This window comes from Epinephelus fuscoguttatus, linkage group LG5 (genome assembly GCF_011397635.1).
Source record: "Epinephelus fuscoguttatus linkage group LG5, E.fuscoguttatus.final_Chr_v1".
In the NCBI taxonomy this organism is placed as follows: domain Eukaryota; kingdom Metazoa; phylum Chordata; class Actinopteri; order Perciformes; family Serranidae; genus Epinephelus; species Epinephelus fuscoguttatus.
The window spans coordinates 16,838,805-16,859,692 of NC_064756.1; the positions used below are offsets into that span (position 1 = coordinate 16,838,805).

Consider the following 20,888-nt stretch of genomic DNA (forward strand, 5'->3'; position numbering starts at 1 on the left):
TGTGAACAGCATGAAAGTGAATGCAATATTGAAACAACTGAGTCTGCTCCAGGGTCCAGCTCAGTGTGTGTGTGTGTGTGTGTGTGTGTGTGTGTGTGTGTGTGTGTAATCTATAAAGACTCACTGTTAATCTATTTCACTTTGAACTCTGATGGACTGCATTTTATTTACTGGTAAAGTGTGGGTAAAGATCTGATGAAACAAGCCTGAAGAAGGATTTTTATTCCACATTTCTTTCCCTGTAAAACCAATGTTGTGATTTATTTAATGTAGGTTCCTATATAATATCATTTATTCAATAAAAATAAACATGTTTCATCTCACTTCCTTCTCTTCTTGTTTATTAATATTCTGTCTCTATTTTGAAGCCAGTTGCATGCATGCCTAGTACAATGATATCAATCTGTCGGTTTGATTTCACTGAAATACACTCTAAAGATCAACATTATCCTCTCATAACATCATTGCAGTCATTACATTTTGTGTATTTAGCCTAAATTTAATCAATACTTTCATCAGAAATCATTTCATGTCGACACAGCTCCAGAGACCCACCATCATTAACCCTAGGTGAGATCTTACCTGAATGTTTCATCACATTCCTGTTAATAGTTCACCCAAAAAGTCAGAATAACAATGGCATCAAATTACATGAAGCAGTTCTTACTATATCATAGTATACCATATACACAATTACAGTGTTAGTGTGCATCAGTAGTATGTGCAGACCTCAGGGTTTTAAGTCATCCATCATAATAACATCAGTTAGCCATCTTTATTCTCATTTAACAAAATTAGGTTACTGGTAACTTAAATTATTGGAACAACATGTAGAGAAAATACACATCTGGTAAATACTTTATGCATCCTTGTTTTTAGAATACCTACAGAGTTAGGTCCCATCAGTCTCAAACCAGTCCAGTTGAATATTGGGTAACAATTCAGTGACGTCACATTTAGTTATGTTGAAGAAAAAGGTGCAACTATGTTCATTTAGTTGTGAGTGTTAAAATGTTTTTACATACAGTAGTCCTAACTGCAGTTTTTATATATGTATATATATCATCAGAATCAGATGTAGATGCTTTACTATAAACTATGCTCCATCTCACTGGAGATTTGATTTTACTGTTAGCAGTTTTACACCAGGTACATGGAAAGGCACTGCTAAATAAAGACTGCCATCCTATGGCCACTTATGATAGTGCAGCTTTTGTTGGTAATAATATCAGTGATGCATCTTTATTCTCAGTTCATTTAATCATGAATCATGTTGCACACCAATGCTCAATGCCAGTAGACTACATGTGAGGTGATTACCATGGGACTACAGCAGAGACTCCAGCCTGCAAACATACATTTATTATTAATATTTGGGGTTGCTTGTATTAAATGTCGGGCAGCGTTGGACAGATCAAACAATCCTGACCTTCACAAATAATGAAAATTAAACCATCACTGCGATGATGATTCACAGGTACACGACATGAATTAGTGGTACGGGCGCCATTAATGGCCACGGCCGTGCGTAATGGTTGCCCGTCATGACAGCTGTTCTGTGTAATGACAGACGTCCAGCTCCACAGTGACTGTGTAAAACAGGATCAGACGCACATGAGGATTAATAAATCCATGAACAATGTAGTGTAACACCTGGGCGTAACTGGACCCTCGCATAACTTTATCAAGCAGCAGTCAGTCAGGGGTTCAGACAGCGCGCTAACGGTGGTCGTGTGTCAGAGTCTGCGTAACCGGCCTGCCAGACCCCCAGGGTTCCTTGAGGCCAGATAAATGATCGATAAATGGACCCTATAGTGCATCTATAAGGCTCCATTTGTATGTTCTCAGAGAGTTAAATTAACACTGAGGATTGGACTTTACAGTTACAGTGTAGAAATGTAGGCCCTTGAAATGCAAAAGTTTTGAAGTTAAAAAAAGGATTGAGATTTGAAAACCACGGACCTACTAGCCACATTTTCACTACTTTTGAGATGATTTATTTGTGCAACAAATGGGATAAGATCATTTCATTATCCTGTACGAATACAAGTGCAAATCAAGTAAAAAAATTCACTGTTATACTGTATAAAGTATAAACTATAGCGTATGCAAAACAACTATAATTCTGTGTTTGCTATGTAAAGGTGGAGGTGGTGTTGGTTCTGCTGATGCTTCAGAAGGGAGAGGCCAGTGCAGGGCAATTGGCAGAAGGTACAGAAAAATATCTACAGTCGGGCATGTCATTGGTGGTACATAACCATGAGTTATTTGCCAGGCACTGGCAGTTGACATAAATGGCTCTCTTGTGTAGTTGTAATAATAGCCTTCTTGGCACTACAGCTTTATTCTATTAAGTGTAAGTGAATTTTGCTGTCTGTTGTCTTACTGTTATGTATCCCAGCCCAAACATGAAAGCTATTGTATATTCCAACCTTGGAATTAGGTTGGGGTTCATTAGGGTTCCCTGGTATGATAATGTATGAAGGCTGAAAAAAGGAATATAGTGTGAATATAGTGAATATAGTATAGTGTATACTGAATGCAAAGCCCCGGGCAACTGTTGTCAAGACAGTTGGAGGAGACAAGAATGGAGGCTCTTGTGTTATCAAGCTACGCAAAATGCCTTGCTGCTACCCCACAGAGGATGTTCCCTGTAAGATGAAGAGTCACGGGAAGAAGCCTTTCAGTCAGCACAAGAGGAAGCTGCGCAGCTCCATCACCCCAGAAACTGTCCTCATTCTGCTTACTGGTCGCCACCGTGGAAAGCGTGTGGTGTTCCTGAAGCAGCTCTCAAGTGGTCCCCTGCTCGTCACTGGCCCTCTTGCCGTGAACAGCATGAACAGCTCTGAAGTTATTACTGTAATACAGCTGTTCTGGTAATCTGCAATCTTATGTCGTCCTGTTTACTCTCATATAATTTTGTCAATACATTACACTCAGTAGGGGCGGCACGGTGGTGTGGTGGTTAGCACTCTCGCCTCACAGCAAGAGGGTTGCCGGTTCAATCCCGGGTGTGGGAGCCCCTCTGTGCGGAGTTTGCATGTTCTCCCTGTGTCAGCGTGGGTTCTCTCCGGGCGCTCCAACTGATAACTCTAAATTGTCCATAGGCGTGAATGGTTTTTTGTCTCTATGTGTCAGCCCTGCGATAGTCTGGCGACCTGTCCAGGGTGTACCCTGCCTCTCGCCCGATGTCAGCTGGGATAGGCTCCAGCCCCCCCGCGACCCTCAAGAGGATAAAGCGGTTAGAAGATGAATGAATGAATGAATGAATTACACTCAGTGCTTAATTTGTAAAATTAGAAGAACACTTTGGGCCTCTGAGAGAGCAGTGTTTAAGCGGAACCCGAGCTGCCTCACTGCGCGACTCCGAATGGAATGGTTGTGACATCTAGTGTTGTCACGGTACCAAAATTGGGACCCACGGTATGATACCAGTGAAAGTATCATGGTTCTGAGTAGTATCAGGATACCACAGCAAAAATTAGGCAGATGTGCCTTTTGTCATTTATAAAAAGATAAATCACTTTTCTATAATACATCAATGATATTTCAATGGAATAAATTATTTATTGACTTATTCATACTTCAAAAACAGCATCAATAAGTGATTAACATAGGGGGGGATCAAAATGAAATAAATAAATGAAATAAAAATCATCCAGCCACCCTCCTCCCCTGACAAGTAAGAACAGTCCCTTCATAAGTAAAGAACAGTCCCTAAAGTGCGGTGAGGTTTGTGGACCGTTACCTGCCACAGAGAGAAATGTGAATGGCTCGTTTATCCTCTGACGCCACATACCTGTGTGCCGCCATGGCTCAGTTGTCCAGGTACTACTGGGCAGTCATGACACCAAGAAGGGGAAATTACTGGATCTGGCGTCGGACTCGCTGGTAAGCCGTTATGTTGCGGCGCTGAGAACTATGAGCCTCCGCCGTATTTGACCGCCGTATCCTGTCTGTGAGCCCCGTTCAACCCACAACCGACAGGATTTGATTTTCCTTTCTGCTGCTGGTTGAAATCTGTTCTCACACAGCGTGCTGAATGATTTAATTTGTGCGCACAAAACTATTTGTAGTTGCAAATGCGAGTAAAATGCTGGCACGTAGAGCTCTGTGGAAAACAAATCACTGCCGACAAGTAAAAATAAATAAATAATAACTTTCACTGCTCAAAGATACACACAAGTCTGGAAAACAAACCACTACAGCAGCATATTGAGTGCCAGGTGGACGGCGCACGCTGGTCAATAACGGCGTGCGCCGGGACGGCGCATGGACGCTCACCGTCTTGCGACTGGACTTTGAACTATCATAGCTACTGTGGAGTTTTAGTACAGCAGTCTATACCATTACCAGTATACCCTGCAACACCAGTGACATCAGCCAATACTGTATGTAGTTTTTAGATGCGAAAAGTTCTAGACCCATGCAAATTAGTTCCGGAATGCACCAGGACCTTTTCTGAAAAGATCCTGGTACGTGTTCCAGTACGTTCCGGCTCAAATTAAGCACTGATTACACTTTATTATTGAATAATAATTCAGGTCCATTGTGTTAACCAGCTCATTGACTCTCCACTGCCCAAGTCAAATGGTGGCAGTTATTCAGTATAAGTGGTAAATGGATTTGTCTTTTAAATACCACATTGAAAACATTTTGTGCTTTTACATCTAATTTATAGTTTTTAATATATTTAATGCTGCCTTCCTGACCAGATCTCTCTTTAAAAAGACTTGAATGTCAACAAGACTGTGACCTCAGCAGCCTTCCTGTACAACTAGCACCTTCAACAAAAGGAGCATTTTCTCATGTACGCTGCTGACATAAGCCAATACATTTACATTCTCTTCTTCATAACTAATCAAGCATCACCCAGAGGGCAGATATTTGCATCCTGTATGACTGAAAAACCCTCCTCACTGTTAGGTTTATGAACTTGGATTTGCATGAAGTTTGTGGAAACAGGGAACTGGTGTTTTTAGCTTTTGGATGGACACAGAGGCCTCTATCATTTATTTTAATATGGGTAGATCCTGTTGCAAACACTGAATACAGTGGAAGAAACATGTTTCCAAAGAACGTCAGACAGAAACAACACACAGACAAACCAGAAGATTAACAAATAAGTGTCTGTAATGTTGATTTGTGTGCATTCAAAGCCTCAAAAATATCGTAGGCTTTAACATCAAAGTCAAAATGTACATTTTGCTGATTTATTGTGTTATAAGGATTGAGCTGTACGCCTGAGGATGAGACAAGGTGATGAGATGACGGTCTTGTGTGGGTGTTGTCAAACAACCTTGTCCTTGTCTCATGCTGTACTGCTCAGTCTGTCAGTAACGTCTCCATAGTCGGCTCAGCACACTTGGAGACACATCAAACTGATGAGCTACCACCTGAACCCCTTCACCATCTTCCAGCAGTTAAACTGCTGTCACAGTCTCAGTCTGGTCAAAATGCTGTGTGACACCACCAACCACCATCAGGAGACACCCAGCATTCACAATCCATTCAAAAACCATCATCCTGCCAATAGACTGGATAATTAGCTGATAAAAGGAACACAAACTCCATTCCTTATGTAGGGTATGTTCACACAGCCACTCCTGTAGGCATCGTCTTCACACTTTAAACCATTCAGACATAAAGCTGTTTTATACTGATTTAGGATGTGCTGTCAGTTTGCTGTGGCAAATCTTTTGTGGGTTCATATTTACCCTCTAATATTACACCAATATACCATTACATGTGCTTTTACCTTAAAAATGAAAAGATAAACAGCCAAACTAAAGTTTGGAAATCTCCTCACACTTGTACCCTATGTTACAGTGTATACACATTACACACTGACAGTGTCTTTAGACTTAACATAACCTCCCCCCAAAATTAAAAGTCACTCTCAATCCCCTATAAACAAATGAGCACTCTGGTGTGGGTGTGTTTCTTTGGCCAAAAGGCGGAGGAGGTAAACAGCTCTATAAAGTGATGCACAGTGAAGACTCCGGTTCACATTTCCCTACCCACCCTCCTAACACATTTTACAGAGCCACAAGTCTTCATTTATTGGGTAAGTTTTTGATGAATTCATACAGCATTAACATCAGATGGATACTGTCATTTTGGTGTTTCATCATGTAGAACGACTTAATACAAGTAGATATATTTAGACTTAGATTTTTTTTTTTTTTAAGATATTTTCTTAGCCTTTAATGGATCGGACAGACAAGCGTGAAAGAGAGAGAGAGGGAGTGACATGCAGCAAAGGGCCACAGGCTGGAGTCGAACCCAGGCCGCTGCGGCAACAGCCTTGTACATGGGGCGCCTGCTCTACCACAAAGCCACCAGCACCCAAGACTTAGATATTTTTATTTTGATGTAGAAAAGTTGTGCATGGAAATTATAGATTAATTAGTGTGTTATTACACATTAGGTGCATGTTTGTCACATTAGAAGTCAAGAAAAATCAAGACTCTTAAATATTTTTACTTCAACATATTGCATATTACGTTCCCAACTAATGTTGCTGCAAGTTGAAATATGCAAGTTATATTCCCATGAATAGATGAGCTAAATCTGGATCCATGGTGTGCTGTGCACTTCTCTCCTTAATCTGTAAACTTTTTTCTTTGGTTTCAGAAGCCATGGCACAGTTCATCCATCTCTTGCTGCTGCTGGGTATGTGTCATGTTGCAGCAACATATGTTTTAGAAAGACAGGTGTGGCTGCTGGAGGGAAGCAGTGCCACTTTCCCATTTCCTAAAGATCACGGTCGAACCATTAAATACTGTGGCAGAGGAGGCAGCAGGTGTGAATGTGTGTCAGGCATTTGTAAATCCAATAATGCCAGCCTCCCCAGCGTCGCAGTGACTGACAGCAACCTGACCATTACCAACTTTACACGAAAGAATGATGAGATCAACCTCTGCTATGATGAGTCACCACAGTGTGTGCATGTGAATGTATCAATAGGTAAGCACTTGAATCATTTGACAAGCTGTGTTATCTCCTCAAACATATTAAAACATTATTTAGAGTTCCTCTGTTTTTAAATTCACATGCTTTTCAAATGTCCAAATACCCAGTTTCCTTAAATGAAGCTAATGTCAGAGGATCAGGATGAGTTATCTTGTCACAGCTGAGGGAATCATTTCATGTTGAAATGAACTTGGTCTCCCACATGACAGACTGTCAGAGTGTCACTTACTACTTGAACTTAATTCCTGGCATGAAGCCCAACAAGATGTGTGCACTTCAAACACTTTATTAGCATGTTTGCAGGAGAAATGGATTTAACAAATTCACATAGAGGAAATGAATAATGAGGAAGTTAAAGAAATCTGTCTGCACTCTGACTCTAACTATTTTTCTGGATTCTTCTATGTTTTTATTTATCAGGTTGTTCAGAGTCGCATCATATTACGTTTGCAAAAGGTGACACCAAACACAACGTGACGACTGTTGCTGACTGCAGGAGACTCTGTACTGAAGATCCCACCTGCCAATACTTCACATTTTATACAGAGTAAATATCTGTTGTGTGGACTCGTGGCCATAGGAAACATAATGAGCCAGCATATTTCTGTCATTTGATAAATATTTACTTTAAAAACACTATGTAGCAGCACATAACTGATGGGACATCTGATTCAACACAGAATTTGATCAGCTTTACATTTTTCCCCACAGCAATACAACATGTTTCCTGATGACATCAAGAGATGACATGCTGATACAACTTCATTCATATGCTGTCTCAGGGAACAACTGTGGTGAGTTAAACTATAAACTGGAATGCTGTTCAGTCTTTATTAGTCCCATATTTATTTCCATAAAAACCACAAAAAGAAAAACAAAATATCATTTGAAATATGACAGAACGATGGACAAAACATATTGAAATCTGACCCTTAAAAGGCACCACGTCCTTCTCTATGACTTGGAAACTAATGAACACCATATATCTTAAATCTAAAAAAGTATCGCTCAACCAAAAATGGTCTAAATGATCCAGATTTCTGCCTGAGGTTAAAACAACACTCATCAAGCACATATATTACTTACAGAAACTTGTGAGTGCTGGTTCATCATATTGATCCAAATTATATATGTGGCTTTTATATGACGGTCTCTGATGCTTTATAATTTTCTATGAAATGTGTAAAATCGCTTGTATACCTAAATGTCGTGCAGCTTTGGACAGATCAAACACTCCTGACTACCACTGAGAGTCTACATGCTTTTGTAGAGTGTGTGGCAGAGTGAAAGAAACAGAGACACAGAGGACGTGTGGGTGTGCAGTGCATTTTGTTAACAATATCCTGCCTTAATTTTGAAGCCAGCTTCAAGCACAGTACAATGATATCAATCTGTTGGTTTGATTTCACTGAAATACACTCTAAAGATCAACATTATCCTCTCATAACATCATTGCAGTCATTACATTTTGTGTATTTAGCCTAAATTTAATCAATACTTTCATCAGAAATCATTTCATGTTGACACAGCTCCAGAGACCCACCATCATTAACCCTAGGTGAGATCTTACCTGAATGTTTCATCACATTCCTGTTAATAGTTCACCCAAAAAGTCAGAATAACAATGGCATCAACTTACATAAAGCAGTTCTTACTATATCATAGTATACCATATACACAATTACAGTGTTAGTGTGCATCAGTAGTATGTGCAGACCTCAGGGTTTTAAGTCATCCATCATAATAACATCAGTTAGCCATCTTTATTCTCATTTAACAAAATTAGGTTACTGGTAACTTAAATTATTGGAACAACATGTAGAGAAAATACACATCTGGTAAATACTTTATGCATCCTTGTTTTTAGAATACCTACAGAGTTAGGTCCCATCAGTCTCAAACCAGTCCAGTTGAATACTGGGTAACAATTCAGTGACATCACATTTAGTTTTGTTGAAGAAAAAGGTGCAACTATGTTCATTTAGTTGTGAGTGTTAAAATGTTTTTACATACAGTAGTCCTAACTGCAGTTTTTATATATGTATATATATCATCAGAATCAGATGTAGATGCTTTACTATAAACTATGCTCCATCTCACTGGAGATTTGATTTTACTGTTAGCAGTTTTACACCAGGTACATGGAAAGGCACTGCTAAATAAAGACTGCCATCCTATGGCCACTTATGATAGTGCAGCTTTTGTTGGTAATAATATCAGTGATGCATCTTTATTCTCAGTTCATTTAATCATGAATCATGTTACAAACCAATGCTCAATGCCAGTAGACTACATGTGAGGTGATTACCATGGGACTACAGCAGAGACTCCAGTCTGCAAACACACATTTATTATTAATATTTCAGGTCCTCAAATGGGTTTTGCAGGTGTGGTTTGTTACAACAATATAGCCTATAAGGATGATCTGTGGGGGCCCAATATTATATTCTTTCATGGGGTCTAAAATCTCTGGCAGCACCCCTGGTTGCGACATGCACAAACTCTCAGTGTCACCTCTTTGATGCAGGTCTCCGGTTCTACCCGGAACACAAAAGCTGGATTGATGCCCTGCAGCACTGCCACAACAAGAACTCCGCCCTGGTTCAAATCACCAACCAGACAGTGCAGGACGCAGTGAACTCTTTCCTACAAAATAAGAGCGGCTTGGATGGTGGAGTGTGGATCGGCCTGGAGCGCTCCATCTTTGGTGTAAACGTCCCCTGGCATTGGGTTTCAGGGGAAAGAGTAAAGGAACATCATTGGAGCACTCGTATTTTTGTCGACCCCTTAAACAACCACTGTGGAAAGGTCATCCACGTAAAAGAGTCACAAGAATTGAAGTGGCTGGACGAAGACTGCCATAAAGAGCTGCCTTTCATCTGCCAAGGTAAGCTGCTGTTTGGTTTTCCACCCATTCTGACATGAGATTGTTGACAAAGTTGATCTTTCTTTTCATTTTCAGATCTGAATGGAAAGGCCTCGCCATAATCACTTCACTTCTCGAGACCAAGGTATATCAGCTGAAAACTGTTATGTTTTTCAGGTTGACAGCAGAAATGTTCTTCTCACTGTATGTTCTGTCTCGTTCATGTCCTGTAGATCCATCATGACGACTGCATGGGGCTCTGGAAACTACAAGAGTCACTCCACTATTCTTCTTGATATTGTGTTTGAATGAATATTGGTGTTGTGGGCTACTGATTTTTGCACTGACTGTTCATTGCACTTGTACTCACTTTCTAATAACTGACTGATTTGCTTTCTGTGGGAAATATTTACTCATATTTTACTCAACTGAATGTTTCAATAATCAGTGTATAATCAGAATCAAAAAACACATAATCATTGTTAATCATATTTTGTTGTTACCCTAATTAGGAGCTAAAAATGATGGTGTATGCCTTCATCATCTGTGCTCAAGTTGGTGTGTTTGCACTCAGGTGATGTCATGATGTTCTGAGTTTAAGAGACAATGGTGGCAGAGGTAGAGTGTAGTGATCGGAGGGCTCTGCCAACAAGGCCTACAATGGGAGGGGAATGTGAACAGCATGAAAGTGAATGTAATATTGAAACAACTGAGTCTGCTCCAGGGTCCAGGTCAGTGTGTGTGTGTGTGTGTGTGTGTGTGTGTAATCTTTAAAGACTCACAGTTAATCTATTTCACTTTGAACTCTGATGGACTGCATTTTATTTACTGGTAAAGTGTGGGTAAAGATCTAATGAAACAAGCCTGAAGAAGCATTTTTATTCCACATTTCTTTCCCTGTAAAACCAATATTGTGATTTATTTAATGCAGGTTCCTATATAATATCATTTATTCAATAAACATAAACATGTATTATCTAACCTGTTTCTCCTCTTATTTTGGTTTATACATATAGCAATAAGCAAGAAATGAATTGAGAAAATGGAGGAACAAGTCCACTGGGAGGCGACATTAAAGGAACAGTGTAGGATTCATTGGATTTAGTGGCATCTAGTGGTGAGGAGTGCAGATTGTAACCAGCTGAAGGAGAGATACCCCAGGTGAAAACAGCTTTTTCATGCACTGGTCAGTTTTGAGATTTTGGCCTTTTTTGCTTCTTTTTTCAGACTAGTGGAAAGAAAACATAACAATTACACATTTAGGTTCCATTCCCTTTTGCCTCTCTTCCTGCCAAATCAACAAAAATGTAAATGCTCCAAAACCATTATAATACAACCGTGTGCAAAATGTTGCACTTACACCCAATATCTATTACATAAATATGACTCAGTGTTCTGACTGGGTGTTTTTACTGGGAGCAGTGGATCTCTGTTCTCCTCTCTCCTTCACACACCATGGATGCTGAAGATTGTCACTGAAGGAGCTATTATTTATAGTGTTTGCACTTTATTTTTTCAGACTGTTTATATCATGTCATCTGACTACGAACACTAATTTGAACTGTGTCATCACTACATGACATCTATGATTGCTGATGGAACATGTGAAGTGGAATTTCATGTTCTCTGGCATATAGGCTAATATTGATCTAATAGTTGCCAAACTTAGCTCAGCTAGTATTAGCTCGTTAGCATCTCATTATCTAGCAAAGAGTTGCCAAGGAACGCCATTCAGTTAGCCTAACATCAACAGGTGTTTGTTTAGCTTATTTACTGAACCAACCGACTCACCGTTCACACTCGGCGCTCCGCTGTGGAGCGCTAACGGTGATGCGCGTGTATGTGTCGTTCCCTCACGAGCTGCCGTGAGCTGTACAGTGACGCGCACCCACAAAGTCAGTGGAGAGAGTGGCGCTGGGGAGGACCAGTCACACGTTACCAAAATAACAGTAGAGCCAATCGATGAGCAATACGAGGTTAGAGGTGGGACATATGGTAGACACCAACGATTGTTAACCCTTTGTGAACCATATTGAGCGGACGCCGACAGCCAGTGTTTATATTGGTAGGGACAATACAGAAGGGGCTGAATATTGGTAAGGACGTGTCCCTACCGTCCCTACCCAATCCTACGCCTATGGCTTTATTATTAACACATGCACATGACACAACAGCTAGCTTCTCTCATTCCAATTCAAACAGAGGACAGTGGTACTGACCACCTGTAGCTAGAAAAAACGTCAGCTAACTCCTACCTGACAACATGAACAGTGACCTACGATTAAATGCAGCAAAAATGAGGACTGGTAATGATAATAATGTGTTGGTATTGAGTGGTAGAAGTTAAGAAATGTGCCACATATCCTGGTTTAAGCCAGATACTTACAGCACTACTGCACACCACCCACTCTGGAAGGGAGCGCATTGCTCTGTGCAGATAGAGCGCTCAGAGCCCGAGTCGGGGAAAGGTGGGAGGGATGGGGTGGATCAAACCATTTTTGAGGCAAGGGGGGTGCTGCTGTATTTTTGTTGTTAAAATATTACGTTGCAACCAAGTACTGTATGGTTTTGACACTTTTCTAGCTTGTTAAAAAGGGACATACAGTAAAAAGAAAATAAAAATAAAAAAAATCTCTCAAATTTTAGGGGTGCTGGGATTCAATTTGGGCTAGAAATGCTGATGGTCTGGATGTTCAAAGTGCTCCCATCTTGGGTCTTCAAAACAGTCCTGCAGGGCTGAAGAGGCCTCTGCAGTCCAGACCTGCACAGTCTTGAACTCAGGTTTACTTATGCTGAATAGGGGCTTGTAGGCTGGGGTACATATCTTTATGATTTTTTTATGCGTTTTTTTATCCCCAGTTGTTGTGGGACAGTTGTCACTACCTGTTTATGTTGTTTGTGTGTTCATGTTGTAACAATATTTAATTCTGCCTTCTTGACCAGGTCTCTCTTTAAAAAGACTTGAATGTCAACAAGACTGTGACCTCAGCAGCTTTCCTGTACAACTAGCACCTTCAACAAAAGGAGCATTTTCTCATGTACGTATGGGTGCCGTTTGTAAAGTGTCTCATGCTCAAAATAACATCAACATTTTGCCACATTTAGCTTCAAACAATGTTTAAAAAAGTATTGTGATTTTTTTTAACGTCACCTTTTACCACATTTACAGCAATATTTGTTAACTTAGAAATATATTAAATAGTTAAATCTAAATATTAAATGTGGCACCTAAATGTTAAATGTTAAATCTAAATATTAAATCTAAATCTAAATGCTAAATCTAAATCTAAATCTAAATGTTAAATCTAAATATTAAATCTAAATCTAAATGCTAAATCTAAATCTAAATATTAAATCTAAATCTAAATGCTAAATATAAATATAAATGTTAAATCTAAATATTAAATCTAAATCTAAATCTAAATGTTAAATCTAAATGTTTTGGGTGAAACTAAATATTTAGCTAATATGCAAATTCACACTGCCGGTCACCGGAAGTACCAAAATAAAAGCTCGAGATGGTCAGACTGTTTATAGAATCAAATAACGAATTAAAACCAACTTATCGGGGGAAATGGACACGTGAACATACATTAGCGTGATAATAACTACCTAAAATAACAAGAAACGTGTTTGGAGAAATTTTATTTGATGTGTACTTTGAGCTGTTAGTGTCCCTTCGGAGGGAATCACCTTGTTGTTTACAAATACTTCCGGGTAGAAGACCAGCGGAGTTTAGCAACATATATATGCATATCTCACATTTTTCATGTCACTGTATCACCGTTTAGACTAATCTGGTGTTTGTGAAGTCTATAAACACTATGACTGAACAAACATTACTATCACGTTCTGAAATTAATAACATGGTTATCGTAGATTAGCGAGGCTAACTGTTAGCTGTTAGCCCTGTTAGCGGTGTCTGTAATGACTCACTAACTCTAAACGGTCCGTGAAAATATTTTTCCAGCGGATGTCTTAGTTACAACATGATTGAGCTAACTGGAGTAGTTTCATGTCGTATCCGACAATGGGAGACATTTAACAGATGACGTCCTGATAGCTTTGCTGCTGCTGTGGCCACTGATGCTTTCTAGACATCGTGATTTCCCAAAACTGAATAAATACCACACATCGCAACACAAAACTGCTTTGCTAGCTCAATCATGTTGTAACTAAGACATCCGCTGGTAAAAAATATTTTTTCACGGACCGTTTAAGAGTTAATGAGTCATTACAGACACTGCTAACGGGGCTAAGAACTGACGGTTGTTAGCTTAGCTTAGGTTGTTAATCCTCCGAAGGACACTAACAACTCAAAGTACACGTCAAATAAAATTTCTCCAAACACGTTTCTTGTTATTTTAGGTAGTTATTATCACGCTAATGGATGTTCAAGTGTCCATTTCCCCCGATAAGTTGGTTTTAATTCGTTATTTGATTCTATAAACAGTCTGACCATCTCGAGCTTTTATTTTGGTACTTCCGGTGACCGGCAGTGTGAATTTGCATATTAGCTAAATATTTAGTTTCACCCAAAACATTTAGATTTAACATTTAGATTTAGATTTAGATTTAGCATTTAGATTTAGATTTAATATTTAGATTTAACATTTAACATTTAGGTGCCACATTTAATATTTAGATTTAACTATTTAATATATTTCTAAGTTAACAAATATTGCTGTAAATGTGGTAAAAGGTGACGTTAAAAAAATCACAATACTTTTTTAAACATTGTTTGAAGCTAAATGTGGCAAAATGTTGATGTTATTTTCAGCGTGAGACACTTTACAAACGGCACCCCATATGTACGCTGCTGACATGAGCCAACATTTACATTCTCCTCTTCATAACTAAGCATCACCCAGAGAGCAGATATTCGCATCCTGTAGGACTGAAAAACTCTCCTCACTGTTAGGTTTCTGAACTTTGATTTGCATGAAGTTTGTGGAAACAGGGAGCTGGTGTTTTTAGCTTTTGGATGGACGCAGAGGCCAAAAGGTTAACACATAAGTGTCTGTAATGTTGATTTGTGTGCATCCAAAGCCTCAAAAATATTGTAGGTTTTAACATCAAAGTCAAAATGTACATTTTGCTGATTTATTGTGTTATAAGGATTGAGCTGTACACCTGAGGATGAGACAAGGTGATGAGATAACAGTCTTGTGTGGGTGTTGTCAAACAACCTTGTCCTTGTCTCATGCTGTACTGCTCAGTCTGTCAGTAACGTCTCCATAGTCGGCTCAGCACACTTGGAGACACATCAAACTGATGAGCTACCACCTGAACCCCTTCACCATCTTCCAGCAGTTAAACTGCTGTCACAGTCTCAGTCTGGTCAAAATGCTGTGTGACACCACCAGCCACCATCAGGAGACACCCAGCATTCACAATCCATTCAAAAACCATCATCCTGCTAATAGACTGGATAATTAGCTGATAAAAGGAACACAAACTCCATTCCTTATGTAGGTGTTAGGGTTTGCACCAGTTGTCTTCTTCTTCCCTTTCCTTTGCCCTCTTATTTCCCCTTCCTATTATTTGTTCCGAGTTTGTCTTCCCTGACTGTGTGTGTGTGTGTGTGTGTGTGTGTGTGTGTGTGTGTGTGTGTGTGAGTGTGAGCAGGTGGTGCAAGGAGCTGCAATCAAGTTGTCACACCTGCAGTCCATTTGGCACTTACCTCCACCTGTGTTTACACTAGCTCCTCTCTCCATCCAGCTGTTGTCAGTTCATTGCTTAACCCAGTGTGGTAAAGTGCTCAGCTCCCTGTTTGAGACTCAGTTTCTGTGTATGATTCTTCTTACCTCTTCCTCTTACCTTCTTCTCTGTCTCCAGCCAACCATCACCAAGTCATCTGCTTCAGACCTGCCTTGCCTGCTGACTCCTTCACCTGCCTCAGTCAAGCCTCAAGCTGCCATCACCCTCGCCTTCACTCCGGCAGTTCAAGTATTTTCTACTCTGCCTCATTTCTATTTTAAATTAATCTTTTGAACTGAGTTCTGTTGAGTTGTCTGCATTTTTGAGTGCACCCTTCATTTTAAATTTAACAGTAGGGGTATGTTCATGCAGCCGTTCCCCTAGGCATCTTCTTCTGTATAGAAAAGAAATGTGTCATTTCAAAGGAAGAATTAAACAGCCTCTTTGACCATCACCAAGCTCATGACTTCATACTCTGGGAATTCTGGCCTTAAGTGGTGTTTAGGTCAGAGGTGAACACACCGGGGTAATACTACTACAACTACCACTGATGATAATAATGATTTTTCATTATGTATTTAACGTAGCACTTAAAATTTTAACCCCAAGTGAGATTTTCCTGAATGTTCAATCACATTCCTGTCAATACATTTCACCCAAAAAGTCAGAACAACAATGGCATCAAATTACATGAAGTAGTTTTTACTATATCATAGTATACCATATACATAATTACAGTGTTAGTGTGCATCAGTAGTATGTGCAGACCTCAGGGTTTTAAGTCATCCATCACAAAATGTTGGTAGTTAAAATAATGGTGATGATGATAGTATTACAGGATAAACTATATATTATACATATATACTGAAGCAATGAAACCAGTGAGGAAATGGAAGAGGAGGCAAAGGACAGTGCAGGTACCTGCTATACTACATACTGCCCACATCTTTACCCACAATTCACGAGTAAATAAAATGCAGTCCATCAGAGTTCAAAATGAAATAGATTAACTGTGAGTCTTTAAAGATTACACACACACACACACACACACACTGAGCTGGATCCTGGAGCAGACTCAGTTGTTTCAATATTACATTCACTTTCATGCTGTTCACATTCCCCTCCCATTGTAGGCCTTGTTGGCAGAGCCCTCCGATCACTACGCTCTACCTCTGCCACCATTGTCTCTTAAACTCAGAACATCATGACATCACCTGAGTGCAAACACACCAACTTGAGCACAGATGGTGAAGGCATACACCATCATTTTTAGCTCCTAACTAGGGTAACAACAAAATATGATTAACAATGATTATGTGTTTCTTGATTCTGATTATACACTGATTATTGATACATTCAGTTGAGTAAAATATGAGTAAATATTTCCCACAGAAAGCAAATCAGTCAGTTATTAGAAAGTGAGTACAAGTGCAATGAACAGTCAATGCAAAAATCAGTAGCGAAGGCAAACACCATCATTTTCAGCTCCAGAATACCATTTGTTGGCATTTTGGACCTACAGGACACAAAACAGACAGAACATACAGTGAACAGTGTTATTACTATTATTATTATTATTATTATTATTATTATTATTATTATTATTATTATTATTATTATTATCATTATTATTATTATTATTAGTTATCTGCCCCAATCATTGCTCTGGGTAAAACTACAGCTACTATCAGAGAAATACTGCTCACCTTCATCTTCCTCTTCTTCCTCCTTTTCCTCATCTGAGGGTTGGGGAGGGGTCGGGCCAGGAGGGACTGATGTTGGGTTCACTGGAGCTGTATCGACATGATTATTGATTATTAATTAAAGTATTGATTAAATTATGGATGAATTAAAACCCTGAGGTCTGCACATACTACTGATGCGCACTAACACTGTAATTGTGTATATGGTATACTATGATATAGTAAGAACTACTTCATGTAATTTGATGCCATTGTTATTCTGACTTTTTGGGTGAAATGTATCAACAGGAATGTGAATCACTTGGGGTTAAAATTTTAATTGCTACCTTAAATACTTATTATTATTATTATTATTATTATTATTATTATTATTTTATTATTATTTTTATATTATTAGCAATAGTAGTAGTATTCATCATTATTATCTGCTCCAATGATTGCTCTGAGTAAAACTACAGCTACTATCAGTGAAATACTGCTCACCTTCTTCTTTCTCTTCTTCTTCTTCTTCCTCATCTGAGGGTTGGGGAGGGTCGGACCAGGAGGGACTGATGTTGGGTTCACAGGAGCTGTGTCGACATGATTATTGATTTGATTATTATAAAATGATTATTAATTGAAGTATTGATTAAATTTACTTTGACTTTGGGCAGAATATTTAGATATTTTATTGTTAATGTTATTATTATTATAATTATTTTAAATGTTAGTCATAAGAGAGTCATAATGAAGGATATGGTACCTTTTAAGAGTCCGATTTCAAATGATATTTTGTTTTTCTTTTTTGTGGTTTTAAGGAAAAATTGTGGGATTAATAAAGACTGAAAAGAATTATAGTTTAACTCACCACAGTCCCTAGCAGGGTACCCTGAGACAGCATTTGAATGAGACTGTATCAACATGTCATCTCTTGATGTCATCAGGAAACATGCTGTATTGCTGTGGGGAAAAATGCAAAGCTGATCACAAATCTGAGTTGAATCAGATGTCCCATCAGTTATGTGCTGCTACATAGTGTTTTTAAAGTAAATATTTATCAAATGACAGAAATATGCTGGCTCATTATGTTTTCTATGGCCACGAGTCCACACAACAGATATTTACGGTTTATAAAATGTGAAGTATTGGCAGGTGGGATCTTCAGTACAGAGTCTCCTGCAGTCAGCAACAGTCGTCACCTTGTGTTTGGTGTCACCTTTTGCAAACGTAATATGATGCGACTCTGAACAACCTGATAAATAAAAACATAGAAGAATCCAGAAAAATAGTTAGAGTCAGAGTGCAGACAGATTTCTTTAACTTCCTCATTATTCATTTCCTCTATGTGAATTTGTTAAATCCATTTCTCCTGCAAACATGCTAATAAAGTGTTTGAAGTGCACACATCTTGTTGGGCTTCATGCCAGGAATTAAGTTCAAGTAGTAAGTGACACTCTGACAGTCTGTCATGTGGGAGACCAAGTTCATTTCAACATGAAATGATTCCCTCAGCTGTGACAATATAACTCATCCTGCTCCTCTGACATTAGCTTCATTTAAGGAAACTGGGTATTTGGACATTTGAAAAGCATGTGAATTTAAAAACAGAGGAACTCTAAATAATGTTTTAATATGTTTGAGGAGATAACACAGCTTGTCAAATGATTCAAGTGCTTACCTATTGACACATTCAGATGCACACATACGTTTGTATATTTGTTTTCATGGCAGAGGTTGATCTCATCATTCTCTCGTGTAAAGTTGGTAATGATCAGGGTGCTGTCAGTCACTGTGACTCCGGGGAGGCTGGCATTATTGGATTTACAACAGCCCTTCGCACATTCACACCTGCTGCCTCCTCTGCCACAGTATTTAATGGTCCGATCTGGAGGAAATGGGAAAGTGGCACTGCTTCCCTCCAGCAGCCACACCTGTCTTTCTTCAAGAGCTGTTGCTGCAACATGACACATACCCAGCAGCAGCAAGAGATGGATGAACTGTGCCATGGCTCCTGAAACCAAAGAAAAAAGTTTACAGATTAAGGAGAGAAGTGCACAGCACACCATGGATCCAGATTTAGCTCATCTATTCATGGGAATATAATTTGCATATTTCAACTTGCAGCAACATTAATTGGCAACGTAATATGCAATATGTTGAAAAAATATTTAAGAGTCTTGATTTTTCTTGTTTTCCAATGTGACAAACATGCACCTAATGTGTAATAACACACTAATTAATCTATAATTTCCATGCACAACTTTTCTACATCAAAATAAAAATGTCTAAGTCTAAATATATCTACTTGTATTAAGCTGTTCTACATGATGAAACACCAAAATGACAGTATCCATCTGATGTTAATGCTGTGTGAATTCATCAAAAACTTACCCAATAAATGAAGACTTGTGGCTCTGTAAAATGTGTTAGGAGGGTGGGTAGGGAAATGTGAACCGGAGTCTTCACTGTGCATCACTTTATAGAGCTGTTTACCTCCTCCGCCTTTGGCCAACGACACACACCCACACCAGAGTGCTCATTTGTTTATAGGGGATTGAGAGTGACTTTTAATTTTGGGGGGAGGTTATGTTAAGTCTAAAGACACTGTCAGTGTGTAATGTGTATACACTGTAACACAGGGTACAAGTGTGAGGAGATTTCCAAACTTTAGTTTGGCTGTTTATCTTTTCATTTTTAAGGTAAAAGCACATGTAATGGTATATTGGTATAATATTAGAGGGTAAATATGAACCCACAAAAGATTTGCCAAAGCAAACTGACAGCACATCCTAAATCAGTATAAAACAGCTTTATGTCTGGATGGTTTAAAGTGTGAAGACGATGCCTACAGGAGTGGCTGTGTGAACACACCCTACATAAGGAATGGAGTTTGTGTTCCTTTTATCAGCTAATTATCCAGTCTATTGGCAGGATGATGGTTTTTGAATGGATTGTGAATGCTGGGTGTCTCCTGATGGTGGTTGGTGGTGTCAGACAGCATTTTGACCAGACTGAGACTGTGACAGCAGTTTAACTGCTGGAAGATGGTGAAGGGGTTCAGGTGGTAGCTCATCAGTTTGATGTGTCTCCAAGTGTGCTGAGCCGACTATGGAGATGTTACTGACAGACTGAGCAGTACAGCATGAGACAAGGACAAGGTTGTTTGACAACACCCACACAAGACCGTTATCTCATCACCTTGTCTCATCCTCAGGCGTACAGCTCAATCCTTATAACACAATAAATCAGCAAAATGTACATTTTGACTTTGATGTTAAAACCTACAATATTTTTGAGGCTTTGGATGCACACAAATCAACATTACAGACACTTATGTGTTAACTTTTGGTTTGTCTGTGTGTTGTTTCTGTCTGACGTTCTTTGGAAACATGTTTCTTCCACTGTATTCAGTGTTTGCAACAGGATCTACCCATATTAAAATAAATGATAGAGGCCTCTGTGTCTATCCAAAAGCTAAAAACAGCAGTTCCCTGTTTACAAGAACACAATGCAAAACAGTGAGGAGGTTTTTTTCAGTCCTACAGGATGCAAATATCTGCCCTCTGGGTGATTATGAGGAAGAGAATGTAAATGTATTGGGTTGTTCAAGTGCATACATGAGACAATGCCTCTTTTGTTGAAGGTGCTAGTTGTACAGGAAAGCT

At 39.1% G+C, this 20,888-nt stretch overlaps 2 protein-coding genes across 11 annotated transcripts in view; both read left to right on the plus strand.

Annotated features, from left to right (window-relative positions):
- The window catches only part of LOC125889380 (uncharacterized), a 30,046-nt gene extending 19,258 nt beyond the window's left edge, over positions 1 to 10,788 (plus strand). The window contains exon 6 of one of the 2 annotated variants that reach the window (XR_007449449.1): positions 10,573 to 10,788. The gene's annotated coding sequence lies outside the window, so the exon portion shown is untranslated. Of the gene's footprint in view, positions 1 to 59; positions 185 to 10,572 lie in introns of those variants that run through there. The other variant, XR_007449450.1, reaches the window with a different exon arrangement.
- The window catches only part of LOC125889375 (arp2/3 complex-activating protein rickA-like), a 108,114-nt gene that overhangs the window by 3,053 nt on the left and 84,173 nt on the right, over positions 1 to 20,888 (plus strand). For 2 of the 9 annotated variants that reach the window (XM_049577286.1, XM_049577287.1), the window contains exons 3-5: positions 7,396 to 7,522; positions 7,687 to 7,769; positions 9,503 to 9,862. The exons of 1 other annotated variant lie outside the window; for it this stretch is intronic. In XM_049577286.1, coding sequence (XP_049433243.1) covers positions 7,396 to 7,522; positions 7,687 to 7,769; positions 9,503 to 9,862 — 570 coding nt within the window. Of the gene's footprint in view, positions 1 to 7,395; positions 7,523 to 7,686; positions 7,770 to 9,502; positions 9,863 to 9,937; positions 9,987 to 10,074; positions 10,580 to 20,888 lie in introns of those variants that run through there. 6 more of the 9 variants (XR_007449447.1, XR_007449448.1, XR_007449446.1 and 3 more) reach the window with 6 other exon arrangements.